This window comes from Dreissena polymorpha, chromosome 5 (genome assembly GCF_020536995.1).
Source record: "Dreissena polymorpha isolate Duluth1 chromosome 5, UMN_Dpol_1.0, whole genome shotgun sequence".
NCBI classification, from domain to species: domain Eukaryota; kingdom Metazoa; phylum Mollusca; class Bivalvia; order Myida; family Dreissenidae; genus Dreissena; species Dreissena polymorpha.
The window spans coordinates 190217-204946 of NC_068359.1; the positions used below are offsets into that span (position 1 = coordinate 190217).

The 14730-nt window shown below is 37.3% G+C and overlaps 1 protein-coding gene across 7 annotated transcripts in view; it reads left to right on the forward strand.

Annotated features, from left to right (window-relative positions):
* The window catches only part of LOC127880697 (sarcolemmal membrane-associated protein-like), a 109520-nt gene that overhangs the window by 1505 nt on the left and 93285 nt on the right, over positions 1-14730 (forward strand). For all 7 annotated transcript variants that reach the window (XM_052428033.1, XM_052428034.1, XM_052428035.1 and 4 more), the window contains exon 3: positions 3285-3500. In XM_052428033.1, coding sequence (XP_052283993.1) covers positions 3285-3500 — 216 coding nt within the window. The remainder of the gene's footprint in view (positions 1-3284; positions 3501-14730) is intronic.

Sequence of the window (14730 nt, forward strand, 5' to 3'; positions counted from 1 at the left end):
ACCAAATGTGGTTTGACACAATGGCGGGAAATGATAACAATGTCGTCAGATAGGATATATTTTCAATGGCCAAAAATACATAACTGATCGGTATTATGCAGTGGAATGCTAAATTACACGTTGGATTTATGATTTTTTAATTTAAAGTATGGAAAACGCTAGAGACCGCAGGGAATCTGTGATTCATTTAGAATTTATCGTAAGTGTGTCAGTGTTTACGATACACGTACAATCTATAAAGGTGACGCAACCAGTGTTAAAATGTACAGTACAGCCAAAGCGGCACAAACATAATCCGCGGCTACGCCACGGCCAGATTATTAGTCCTCGGCGGCCGAATCGTGTGTTCACGCGGCGTATCGCCGTGGCACTCGGCATCGATCCGCGCAACGACGCCGAGTCTGTATTAACCTCGCGTACTTTCGCGGAGTAAATCCGCCGCATACGTACGCGGCGGATCGAGTTAAAAGATATCCACCTACATGTACATATATGTATGTGTAGCGTAGAATTAATTACGCGCAACTGTTTATGTTTCGTTCGATTATCATTATTATATTTGTAATCCGAAACACACTTCAGAATTTTAATGCTAACGCGTCCTTTGGCAAATTCTAGCGTCAAATAAACAGTGCTAAAATATCCTTTGTTTCATAAAAAGCGCGCGAAAATTATGCAGACATGTAGAACGTCGTTTGGAAAGTTTGGGTGTATTTTGTGTTGTATAAATACATGAACATCACGTCAGGCGTAAATCGCGTGTTCAGTGGCGAAAAAGAACGCCCCGATTAGACGTTATTTCATCATCTCTATAAATAGTAACAAATGCCCAAATGTATTTGATACTTAAGAAAATATCGAGAATGTTTGTGTATCGTAAATATTTACCAGCATTTGCTTTAAAACTGGAATATACGGGATTATCGGGTAATTAGTAGCGATATTAACTGTATAATATGAACAAAATAAAACGTGTTTATATACGCATATTCAAAACAATAGTTGTAATAAGCTGATAATTAACAAAACTTCCAATACGTCGTCACCGTCTTGATTATTGATGTGGCTTCAAACTGCTAATTTTCTCAGCTAAGGTATAATAGCGGAATCAACATGCAATTAATTTATAAATCCACCATATGCTTGAGCCTTGACCACTTGTATGTGCGAAAACATAATTACGTGACCTTGTTTATGTGTGAAATACATACGCGGGAAACAAACTTAATAATTGGCCAGACACATTAACTATGCTTACATGTATATGCTAATACAATCCGCGCACAATAAATTTATTATGATTTTAATTATTGTTATAATTGTTCTTTCAAAATTTGTTAACTACATGTAACTAATAATAAAAAAAAAATATATTTCATGATCGCATCGACTCGGCATCATGTCGCAGACCGCGGCATGCCTCGGCGGACAGATGCGAAGTTTCGCGGCGAAATGCGACTTGCATTTGTTTTGCATGGAATATGTACATTTTAAATCCATTAATTATTAAGAATGTGAAATTCCATATTTCATCATTAAATAACACCATTTGACGTCGCTGCTGCTGAGTGCGCAAGATTATCGGACGCGCAAGATTAACGGACTTGCCTGTAGTCTTGTAGGCTGTGTATAAAACGCGGAAATTATCTATCTATCTATACTGTCTAACTCCCCTTGCGGGTATTATTGACAGGTGTGCAGTCAGTGCAAGATAAAAGTGTTAAAAGTGAATAAGTGAGAAAGATAAAAGTATGTTCGATTAATCATGCATGGTGAAGTGATTTAAAGTTAAAGCTGATAAAAACGTGTCTCTTGGAGTTCAAGGGGCAAAAGAGGAAAGCAGGGACCGCTTAAACCCTTCAAGATCAGGATGTAATACTGTAGTGGCAGGGAGGTTGTTCCACATCACAATAGCACTTGGGGAAAAATGAAAACTTATAATAATTTGCAGTGGTATGGATCTGTCTGAAAGAGAGGGGATGCATTTGACGAGTGAATCTGGTGGGTCGCTCGATATATGATGGAAGCGGCACAGCTACCAAACCTTGAACAATTTTGAAAAAGATTATTAATGTATTGTCATTTCGTCTGTCTGTGCACAGACTGCAAATTGCAGACTGCGTTATCGGGCCATAAAACACAGACAATATAGACATTGTTGCAGACAATATAGATATTGTTGGAAAATGCAGACAATATAGATATAGAAGGAATATGTAGCCAATATAAAAAAAGAAAGCAAAAAGGGTGAAATTAGAGAGAATTACCGACGATTTTAAAACCTATGAGTCCCTGAGACTCGTACTTTTGATTTCTAAAATTATCACTGTGACAGTGATAATAAAATTGATTTCAATATTATATTTTCTAAGGTTCAACTTGTAGAGCTGACTTTGAAGATAATTGACTGGTTTGGACTTGTTAAAACAAATATTCTTATTTTGAAACTTTCAATTGGGAATGTTTAGGTCCCATTTGGGAAAAATATATACTTTTTATGCCCCCGGATCGAATGATCAGGGGTATACCGGTATTGTTTTTGGCCTGTCTGTCTGTCATTGTATGTGTGTTTGTCCCAAAACTTATTCCTTGGTCATTACTTTTGCAATATTGAAGATGGCAACTTGATATTTGGCATGCATGTGTATCTCATGGAGCTACACATTTTGAGTGTCGAAAGGTCAAGGTAATCCTTCAAGGTCAAAGGTCAAATATATGGCTTCAAAGCGGCGCAGTAGGGGGCATTGTGTTTCACAAACACAGCTTTTGTTATCCCCCGCCATAGGTGGAGGGATATTGTTTTGGCGTTGTAACGGTATATCTGTCCATCCGTCTGTCCGTCCCGCACTTTTGTGTCTGGAGCCATATCTTGGAAGTGCTTTGGGGGATTTTATTAAAACTTGTTATTAGTATATATATGGATAAGAGGATGATGCACGCCAAATGGCATTGTAAGCCATTCGATAGTAACGGAGTTATGGCCCTTTGTATCTTGAAAAAATGCTTTTTTGTGTGTCCGGACCCATATTTTGGAAGTGCTTTGACGGATTTCATTGAAACGGTATGGGTTTATTTATGGATGAGAGGATGATGCACATTGGGGTGGCGTTGTCCATCTGTTTAGAAAACTTTTGTGTCGAGAAGTATAATGGTGGGTTATATATCAATTCAACGATTTGCTTGTTTCCATTGGGAATGGGTCCACCTACCGGACCCAAATTTGAACTAAAAAACCCACTGCATTATACTGTCATTTGTTATCATTCGATGCTCTTTCCAAACAGGTAGAGGAGGCAGACAGCAACGGAAGCATGTCGGCGCTGGCCATTCTGACATGCAAGCCCAACTCCCACCCGTTCCAGGAGCGTCACATTGCTTTGCATGAACCCAACAAGATTGGCCGCTCAGTGGCAAGGGCAAGACCTGGTCCGAACAATGGAATCTTTGACTGCAAAGTGCTCTCCAGAAATCATGCTATGCTGTGGTATGAAAATGGAACTGTAAGTACTGAATGTTCAATGTTTATGTTTCTTTTTAGATAAAAACAACAACAACCCCACATTAATCAGTGCTTTCCATAGTATTTTATGCTCCCCCAAAAAATTTGGGGGGGAGCATATAGTTGCCGCTTCGTCTGTCCATCCGTGTGTCCGTCCGTGCACAATTTTTGTCTGGGCTATTTCTTAGCAATTAATGACCGGAATTCAATGAAACTTTATGGGAAGCTTCACTACAAAGAGGAGATGTGCATATTATCAGCCAGTTCTGGTCTGATGATTGTTCACAGAGTTATGGCCTCTATATAAAATTATTGTCCCCCCAACTACTGTGCCCTCAAGACGTTTCCTTTTATCTGAATATATAGTGCAATATTGTGACAAAAAAACCTTTGGGGAGCATCACCCGTCTCCGACGGTTTCTTGTTTTAGACCTTACGGGGCCATTAGTCGGGAAGGAGAGTACCGAATTTTCCCTCGTATAGCGCGCTCCCATGTATAGGCTGTTTTATTAATGCAAAAATGGAGAAAAAGTATTTAAAGACAATAAAACCATCAAAGCGGACCGAAAATGGCCGCCATTTTACTATTGCGCAATCCAATAATCCGGGGCATTGGAAAGCTTGATTACCGGTAAGCATTCAAAATAGAAAGCGTCATTATGATTAGGAGCATGGGTTGTATAGCACTCTAGGTTGGCGCTAAGGAAAAAAAATTAGTAGCCAAATTTCAGCACTACGATGACGACCCACATTATAACCTTATTTGCTCAATGAACGACGTAATCATTATCACGAATCTATAGGTATCAATAATGACTGTATTAAATTATCAATGAAGTCGCATTTAAATACATTATTTGTTACGTGAAATCAAATAATTTCATGTTTTTATTTTTCATTTATATTTATTTTCATGCACTGGCATAAACGGTTTACAATGTTAGAACTTTCAGATATGCCCCGGTCTTTGATTGGGTGGGTCTTGCGTAACTCCTATTTGCCCCCCCCCCCCCCCCCCCCCTTCTCACAATAATTTTTGTCGTAGTCTGGTGCTTCTTGATTCTTGAAAAATACATTTACTGCAATGTATTCTTGAATAGACATATTTTTCCATAGTTGCTATATATAATTTATTCAAACGTACCGGTAAATTTGTAAGTCTTAAATACTGCATGTACTGAGCGGCAAGGCTATATTTAGATACACATCTTCTGTTTTTAAAAAAGCATGCTTTGCATGCGTAGAACTTGGCATTGCAGACGACAGCAATAATTTCGCGCTCTTTCTTATAACACGGGTTCTACATGGCATACCGGTATTAATGCATAGTGAATAGTTATTATCACGTGGCTGTAGAAAAACGGTGTAAATCAGTTCTACAAATAGACATGATAAAATATACATGCACTGGATTTAATTTGTTACCGCATCAAATTATTAACAGGTTTTGTTTTTCACAACTTACTCGCCGTAAGTAAATTTACACTGCTCACCAATTGCAATTAACTTCTCATAATTAATGATTGTTTACAGTACGGTAAATAGGTGTGATGATGATGCCCGAAACCGCCTTTAATGTACTGCTTTATTTACCGGTTTTATATCACGTATTAATGCTACAACTGTGATTCATGTGTTAATAAACCTGCGATAAACGCTTACTCTGTGACCGACGTCAATCAAAAATAATAATCGCTATATAACTCCGCCTCCATAAACATTCTCGTAACCGATTGGACGTTACATAACACAGTTAGGCAACTGGAAAGTTACCCGAAAATTTTCCGTGATGCATCTGTCAGCATTCATGACTGTGTTATGTGGCTTGAATATACGATAAGGGCATCCGGTTATCTCTTATCAGTGGACTATCTATTACCACCTGGAGCTTTTATGGCGATTACATGTGGAAATCGGTACCGAGTTCTCTTTAAAAGTAGGGAATATAATATACTTATAGAGAAATATCAGGGTTTTTTGCAATCCCCATTTTCATTCACATTTTAAACTTTAATCGCCAGCTGAAAGATTCAATCGCCTTTGGCGATTTTGGCGATCGGAAACGCTAACATAGGCACTATACTTTTCTGACAATTTTGTAATTTTCTAGCAACATATTAACAGTCCGCAGGCATTGTGTAAAACGTGAGAAAATAAGATTTCATGTACATCATGTCATTCTTCCTTGGGGAAAGCATGAGCTTTACATTTGAATGCTGAATATAACTTTGTTGCGCATGGGAGACAGTTGTTGAGACATGTCAGTATTGACGTTAAACTGTTAGTCTATTATGTTTGACGAGTTGGGTTATTGTTTGTCGCGTTACACAGGCGTGAATGTGATGAACAATGAATGCGCCAAAAACCTGGACCAAACTGGAAAGCACTTAAGAAATCCCTGTTCACACCTATGGTTACCTGCAAAAATGACCAAAATACCTTTACCTGTCTAACGTAAGCTGCCAATGTAGAAGTGCACAAACACAGGCAAATAGATGTTCCCATACTTTATTCTAACATTTTATTTTATTGTTAATAACTAATGCGCCACCGTTCATATCTGCTGTTACCGACTTTTTGTTGTTTCGACAACGGCCCCTTCAGTCTGTAAGATTATAGCGTGTAGTTTTCTGGAATACAAAAATGGCGGCTATTATGATTATTTACGATTACGAAATAAATTATTCGCAATTTAACAGCAAGGAAAGCGTTGTTTCAATGTATTACTTGCACCAACTTTTTAATTTGAAATTTGGAGGTAGGAAACTGCGAGCTATACAAAGGAATATACGGTAGCCCCCATGGACGTTTATTTAAAAAAAAATATTTATGATGTTATTTGGTGCGTAAATGATACCAAATACAATGTCTTCAAAACAAAAATTAGAAAAGTGGCTCACTCTCAATAATTTTGATGGAAATATTATACTTAAATTTTGTGTGTTGGTAGATGACAGGAAGACCTAGTTTGGGATTGAATTTGGGTCCAGTTGGGTCATTTTAAGTTGTATGCCACCGGTATGGGGGTATATAGAAGTTGGACTGTCTGTCCATCAGACGGGCATTTGTTTCTGGAGTTTTTTCCTCAACGCTTTTACATATTGACCTGATTTGTGGTGTGTGAGTCTACCTGCATGATTTACAGGTTAAGTTCCAAGTTTTAGTCTGGTCAATTGAATTTTTTGCTTTACTTTTTCCCTTCAGCATTATCTCAACCTGGTACATGTATGTTGCTAACATGTGTATCTAGGGAGTCATTTCGAAACATTTGTGTCAAGATCAAGTTCACTTTTATTTTATATACAGTGCTTTTTTAATGCCTCCGGATCGAATGATCGGGGGTATATTGTTTTTGGCCTGTCTGTCTGTCATTCTGTCACTGTGTCATTCTGTCCCAAAACTTAAACCTTGGTTAAAGTTTTGCGATAACTTTTGCAATATTTAAGATAGCAACTTAATATTTGGCATGGAAGTGTATCTCATGGAGCTGCACATTTAAGTAGTGAAAGGTCAAGGTCATCCTTCAAGATCAAAGGTCAAATATATGGCTTCAAAGCGGCGCAATAGGGGTCATTGTGTTTCTGACAAACACATCTCTTGTTAGTTTTTTAATTTGAGTCCAGTAAAAAGCATATATTTTTTCCCGAATGAGAACTACCAGTTTCCAATTGAAGGTTTCCAAAAAAATAAAATAATAATCTTAACATGGAGTTCATCACCCATCAAGCTGTATAAGTTGATCCTTTGTTAAAAATTGTATCGATTACACTTCAAACCGCAATTATAGTATTTGTTATTAAAACCAACAATACTGATTTCCTAATTTTAGCATAAACAACACACTTTGACCCAATCCTAAGGGACCCAGCCCCATTTCCAAAAAGGCAAAAAAAACACACTGAAACATTATTATTAAAAACATTATTATTACCTGACATACCCCAATAGACTCCACCAAAACCATCCCCCATGTCCCCTCCCCCCCCCCCCCACTGAATCCCCCTCAATCCCCCCCATTATTATTTTTTTTAATTAAAGATCATCTAATAAATGACTACCACACCCTCACACTACATGTATACCCCCCCACCCCCACCCCAAAAAAATAATTTGTATGCCCCCGGTAGGGTGGCATATAGCAGTTGAACTGTCCGTCAGTATGTCAGTCAGTCAGTCTGTCCGTCCGAAAAAAAACTTTAACATTGGCCATAACTTTTTTACTTTTGAAGATAGCATCTTGATATTTGGCATGCATGTGTATCTCATGGAGCTGCACATTTTGAGTGGTGAAAGGTCAAGGTCATCCTTCAAGGTCAAATGTCAAATATATGGCGTCTGTCCGTCCAAAAACTTTAACATTGGCCATAACTTTTTATGCCCCCCTTCGAAGAAGAGGGGGTATATTGTTTTGCTCATGTCGGTCCGTATGTCAGTTTGTCCGTCCGTCCACCAGATGGTTTACGGATGATATCTCAAGAATGCTTAGGCCTAGGATCATGAAACTTCATAGGTACATTGATCATGACTCGCAGATGACCCCTATTGATTTTGATGTCACTAGGTCAAAGGTAAGGTCACAGTGACTCGAAATAGTAAAATGGTTTCCGGATGATTTCTCAAGAACGCTTATGCCTAGGATCATGAAACTTCATAGGTACATTGATCATGACTCGCAGATGACCCCTATTGATTTTCAAGTCACTAGGTCAAAGGTCAAGGTCACGGTGACTCAACTTAGAAAAATGGTTTCCGGATGATAACTCAAGAACGCTTAACCCTAGGATCATGAAACTTCATAGGTACATTGATCATGACTCGCAGATGACCCCTATTGACGTTCAGGTCACTAGGTCAAAGGTCAAGGTCACAGTGACTTGACACAGTAAAATGGTTTCCGGATGATAACTCAAGAAAGCTTTTGCCTAGGATCATGAAACTTCATAGGTACATTGATCATGACTCGCAGATAACCCCTTTTGATTTTCAGGTCACTAGGTCAAAGGTCAAGGTCACAGTGCCAAAAAACGTATTCACACAATGGCTGCCACTACAACTGACAGCCCATATGGGGGGCATGCATGTTTTACAAACAGCCCTTGTTTTTAAAGTCAGTCTTTTCATAGAGTTTTAATCTTTGTTTCTTTCCATCTAAGTCTCTCAGGTGAGCGACCCAGGCCCCTTTGGGGCCTCTTGTTTTTAAGTATATATTGTAACTTAAATCCAATAGATATACATTTGATAAAACATAGATAAAATGGAATTCATTGTTTTTATCTTTTTGCGTTCAGTACCATTTTGCGGAAAAGTCCGTGTCTATTTTGGCTATTATTTTTTTAAGGAAAAAAATGATGGCTATTATTTTCTGAAGGCCAGTGTGAGCACTGTTATTGGGCATATTGAACAGAATGTTGATACTGTAATATGCCATAAAGGTTTTATTTCATGGACAAACTTTGTTGTATATTTACTGTGGTTTCAGTAATTTTTACACAAATTACCTTATTCATGGTTACATTGGTGTTTGGCAAAAGTCGAATTGCCTGTAAATTAGTGTTTTGATTAACCCTCAACCGTAAATAAGTTGATGGATGATCTTTTTTCATATTTATTGTATCCCATTATGATCATGGAAATATTTATGTAAATTGAGAGAATATGTTGAGTAAATTCATTTTTTAGCACGACTATTATATATGAAATATATATAGTGGAGCTATCCTACTCACCCTGGCGTCGGCATGGCCTTTCCCGTTGGCGTTTGCGTGCAAATGTTAAAGTTTGCGTACAGTTACCCCAAATATTTCCAATGTCCCTTGACATATTGCTTTCATATTTTGCATTATTGTTTACCATCATGACCCCAACCTATAAACAAGAGCAGACAACTGTGTCAAGCATTTTGACAGAATTATTGACCCTTTTATACTTAGAATATGCATATTATTGATAAATCTATGTTAACGCTTTACCTCTTAGATACATATTTTGACGCATTTGTTGTCCCATAGAAAGTTAACTTTATTTACATACCTTTAAAACTAAATTCAAGTTTTAAAGGCTTCATTTCCAACCCTTAGATACTGATGAGCAACAAACAGCATAAAACCTGAACATACTGCGAGAAACTCGCAGGCTCTTCTGGTTTTATGCTGGTTGCAAAAGCCATTTTCGCTTTGCTTCTTATGGGGGTAAGGGTTAAAGTGTGCGTACTATCCCAAATATTTCCTGTGTCCCTTGACATATTGCTTTCATATTTTGCATACTTGTTTACCATCATGACCCCAACCTATAAACAAGAGCAGACAACTGTATCAAGCATTTTGACAGAATTAAGGCCCCTTTTATACTTAGATAATTGAACATTTTGCTTAAATTGCCATAACTTCTTTTTTTTTTATGATCACATTTGATTCATACTTTGACAAAACAACACTTACCTGACATACCACAATGCACTCCACCCAAACCATGCCCCCCCCCCAGAATCCCCTACCCCCCCCCCCCCCCCCCAAAATAAATAAATTTTTTTCCTTATTTTTGAAAGATCATCTATTAAATGACCACACACCCACATTTTACCCCCCACCTCCCCCCCCCCCCCCACTCTCCATGATTCCATGATGGCTTACTTTTTACTGTCAAGCAATCGAATAGTGGAGCGCGCTGTCCTCTGACAGCTCTTGTTATGTCCCCCAGTCTATACTGGGGGACATATTGTTTTTGCCCTGTCTGTTTGTTGGTTTGTTTGTTTGCGTCAAACTTTAACATTGGCCATAACTTTTGCAATATTGAAGATAGCAACTTGATATTTGGCATGCATGTGTATCACATGGAGCTGCACATTATAAGTGGTGAAACGTCAAGGTCATCCGTCAAGGTCAAAAGTCAAATATATGGGGGGACATAGTGTTTCACAAACACATCTTGTTTTAAATAAAGTTTTTGGCTTCAATTGTTTATGCTTATGTTTTCTGTTGAAGGTCACCAATAAGTCTGATGTATTGAAACATGTTTTCCTTATTACAAGAAAGACGGGATAGAACGCTATAAGTAGATTAAAAGTAGATATTGCTCAATTCGATAGCTATATAAATTAAGGAAACTTATTTTCTTAAAGTAAAAGAAATTATCCTGGTAATTTGTTTAAGGTTAACAAAGTCAATATAAATATACGTTTTCGGCATTTGGATGAAAAGTTGAATGTTAATAAAAAAAAATAAATTCCCCCTTTCAGCCTACCTCTCTGTAAAATTCTCATAAATCAAGAATAAACAGTGAATGTTTTAAGTGATATAAAGCAAGAAACCTCAAACCCAGAGAAGCTAGATGAATGAGTCATACTATGTGAGAAATGTAAAAACTGTTCTAATTCTACCTGTCCTCACCTTAGTCACTGCATGGTATATATAAAAGTAAACTCGTAACACATATCCAATCTTATTTCTATGGGCTTACATCACATGTAAGTTATGTAATTAAGTACCTAGTGAAGCAGGTAAACTATTCAATCTTATCTGAACGTATATTCAGGCTGTCAAGCGGTCATACTTTTTCCTACTTTTTCCTACTATTTCCTACTTTTTCATCATGATCCTACTTTTTCCTATATTTTTACCAAATCTTCCTACTATTCCTACTTTTTCATTTTCAATGGAGAATTATTTTTTTTTTAGAGTTTATTTAGTAAACTTGCAGGATGAATGAATCTATGGCATGACTGTATCCCTGTTAAGGTGCATTCATCTAGATGAGACCTGACAACCCATGCTGACTGTCTGCCTTCACCTCTTCAGGAAGCATAAATATTTATTTATAATGTAACTTTTGAAATTATTGACAAAAGTTTTATTTAAAGTAACAATAGTGCCTTGTTTACTTCCTTAGCATTTGTACACTGCAGACTTCACTACCTTACACAGTTCCCAGTCATGCAAGAGCTGAGGGAACCCATTGTTTATTCCAGTTTTATTTTGTTTCCATTGACAACAATTTGACCAAACCTTATGCATGTTTACATGATATTGCTGTTTGGAATGTAGAGATATAGAGATACATGTATTGTATGAGTGGTTATGTAATATGGAATTTATTACACAAGTTATTTGAAAAAGATAAAACTGATGCTTTGCCGAGTTTTCATCATTTACAAATATAATGTAATAAATTCCGTATTACATGACAACAGATATGATGTTCTATTGATATCAAAGGTACATCATGTGTAGTAATTAATGATAAATGCACAGAGCCTAAATGCCCTGATACATTTGTATGCTCCCGGTAGGGTGGCATATAGCAGTTGTACTGTCAGTCCGTTTGTCTGTCTGTCTATCTGTCTGTCTGTCTGTCTGTCTGACTTTTGTCTGTCTGTGTGTCCGTCCGAAAACTTTTACATGGGCCATAACTTTTGCAATATTGAAGATAGCAACTTGATATTTGGAATGCATGTGTATCTCATGATGAAGCTGCACATTTTGAGTGGTGAAAGGTCAAGGTCATCCTACAAGGTCAAAAGTAAAAAAATACAATCCAAGGGAAGTTATAAGCTTTAAAAGAGTGATAATTTCTAAACCTGCCAAATGATATTTTGAAATTTTATTTCAAAGCGGCGCAATAGTGGGCATTGTGTTTCTGACAAACACATCTGCAATGACCAGTCGTTTTGAATGTAACTTAAGTCATTATAACTGCACCCTATTGTCAATTTAAAGGTTTCAAAATGTAGCTATAGCAGAGCATTGACATTGCTTTATATACTAGTATTAATCTTGGAAAACAAGTTGGTGTATCACTAAATAAATTTTGTCTTCTGCTTAAGGATATAACATGCATAGTATATTACCATTTATATATCCATACACAGAAGACCTCTAACCACTTATTTGATGATACACCAAAATGAACAGCATCTAATTATACTTCTTTATCAGGGTAGCTTTGCTTGAAACTTAATTATCATAGATACACTATAAGTGCTAAAATGCCTAGTGGGAGAACAAAGTTTAACCCTTCATGGATGGGGAAGTTGGACAACAGTGGAAAAACACTTGTATCGTGGTGCAAGAGAGATACCGTGGTGCAAGAGAGATACCGGCAATTAGTTTGCAGGATAGTGTACTGTCTGATTGAAGTCCATCTTGTGTAGTACATGTAATTCTGGTGCTAATCAACTGATAAGTCATGCAGATGGACAACAACACAAGGAAAACATGAAATACATGCATGATAATTCAGAAATACATGCATGATAATTCACAAAAGCGTTTGTTTGGAAGTGCTACAAAGCCAAGCAGCTCTCAGTGGGGGTGGGGATAAATCTATCTGTATGCAAGTACATCCATCACACAAGGAACAGGTACAAAAGGCTGAAATCCTCTGGGCCCTTAAGGTAGCTTCAAGAGGGAATCCATACAGAACATGTGATGGCACTCCTGCTCTGTTTCAAGCTATGTTTCCTGGACCTGTGTCTAAAAAAATTGTATTATGTATTCCTACTTTTGAGGGAAAAGTTCCTACTTTTTCCTACTTTTTTCCTACTTTTTTTGCAAAAGTAGTTCCTATTTTTTCCTACTTTTTGAAAAAAGGTCACTTGACAGCCTGTATATTTGAGCAGATGCAGCATTACATGTACAACAGTTTTATGTTTGACCCTTGAAATGTGCCTTTGGAATAAAAATCAACCACTTGTACATGGTGCCTATACCAAGTGACTTTCTCGGATCTGTGTTGGGAGTGTATAGCGCGACCCAGTTAACATTTTTAAGGATCTCTTTTTAAATTTTTCACCATTTTTAATGGGATTAAGTGGAGAACCCGCTCATTTGTAAGAGTTTTCTATAGGTCTCATGATCTTTTTAAACAAATAAGTATTTATTCATTAAAGTTCAACCGCGCGTTTGAACGGTTAGAAAAATGCCGGATCAGTGTGGGGGCTAAGTCATATTACAAACGCGCGGTTGCACTTTACTGAAAAAAATACTTCTTTGTTTAAAAAGATCATACCTATAGCAAACTCTCACAAATGAGCTGGCTCTCCACATAATCCCCTTAAAAAGGGTGAAATATTTATAAAGACATCATTAAAAATGTCAACTGGGTCGCGCTTTATTCTCCCAACACAGATCTTAACAAGGGCTGTTTGTAAAAACATGCATGCCGCCCAATATGGGCTGTCAGTTGTAGTGGCAGCCATTGTGTGAATACGTTTTTTGTCACTGTGACCTTGACCTTTGACCTAGTGACCTGAAAATCAATCATCTGCCAGTTATGATCAATGTACCTATGAAGTTTCATGATCCTAGGCCTAATTATTCTTGAGTTATCATCCGGAAACCATTTAACTGTTTTTAGTCACTGTGACCTTTGACCTAGTGACCTGAAAATCAACAGGAGTCATCTGCCAGTCATGATCAATGTACCTACAGTACACTCCACGCGTTTTCCCCAATTTCCCTCGTTACTCCGCGGGGATTGACCTGGAGGGAGATTAAGAAAATCCCGCGATACGCGGCGTTTGCATGATTTTTGAAGCGGCGGTTAAGGATCGGCAAAACTGATAAGCCGACGCGGCGGCCCTAGGCATTGGCAACGCGGGGGAAACTCCGCGTTTTACGAGATAACGATCAATTTAACTTTGTTTGACTTCCTGATTTTCAAATAAAATTACATTTACATATATTACAAGTACATATATATATTTATTTATATATATATAATTTACCATTAAAAAAACAACCAAGATAGATCGATCCCCACGTGGTTGTAGAAGTAGTTGTATAGAAAACTCGCTGATTTACGACAAACAAAACGTTGTCTTTAAACTGATACTTAACAATAAATATAATCACAGTTGCAACATTGTTTTTATTTTGATAATTTAATCCAAAGTTTTCATGTAAGCAGGAGTTTTTTCTATACTGAACATGTAAACAAAATGACCAAGGACCCTAAAAGTCTTGCAAATCTGTGTGGATTGACAGTTTGACGTTATCATAGAAAAGCTGCTTCCTGTCTGAAGGCATAACTTACTAAAGTAAACACGTTCAACGAATGCATAAGAAATGGTTTTAATTGTCGGAACAAAGTCGATTCTCTGTTCACTTATGCATTTATTTTCTCTTTGTAGGTAGGTTATTCCATTGATTGCTAAAAGAAGGTGGTAACTATTGAGTTGATAGTTGCATTAAATATTCACAGTTGTATTCTAATTGCGTCGACATTCAAAACAATGT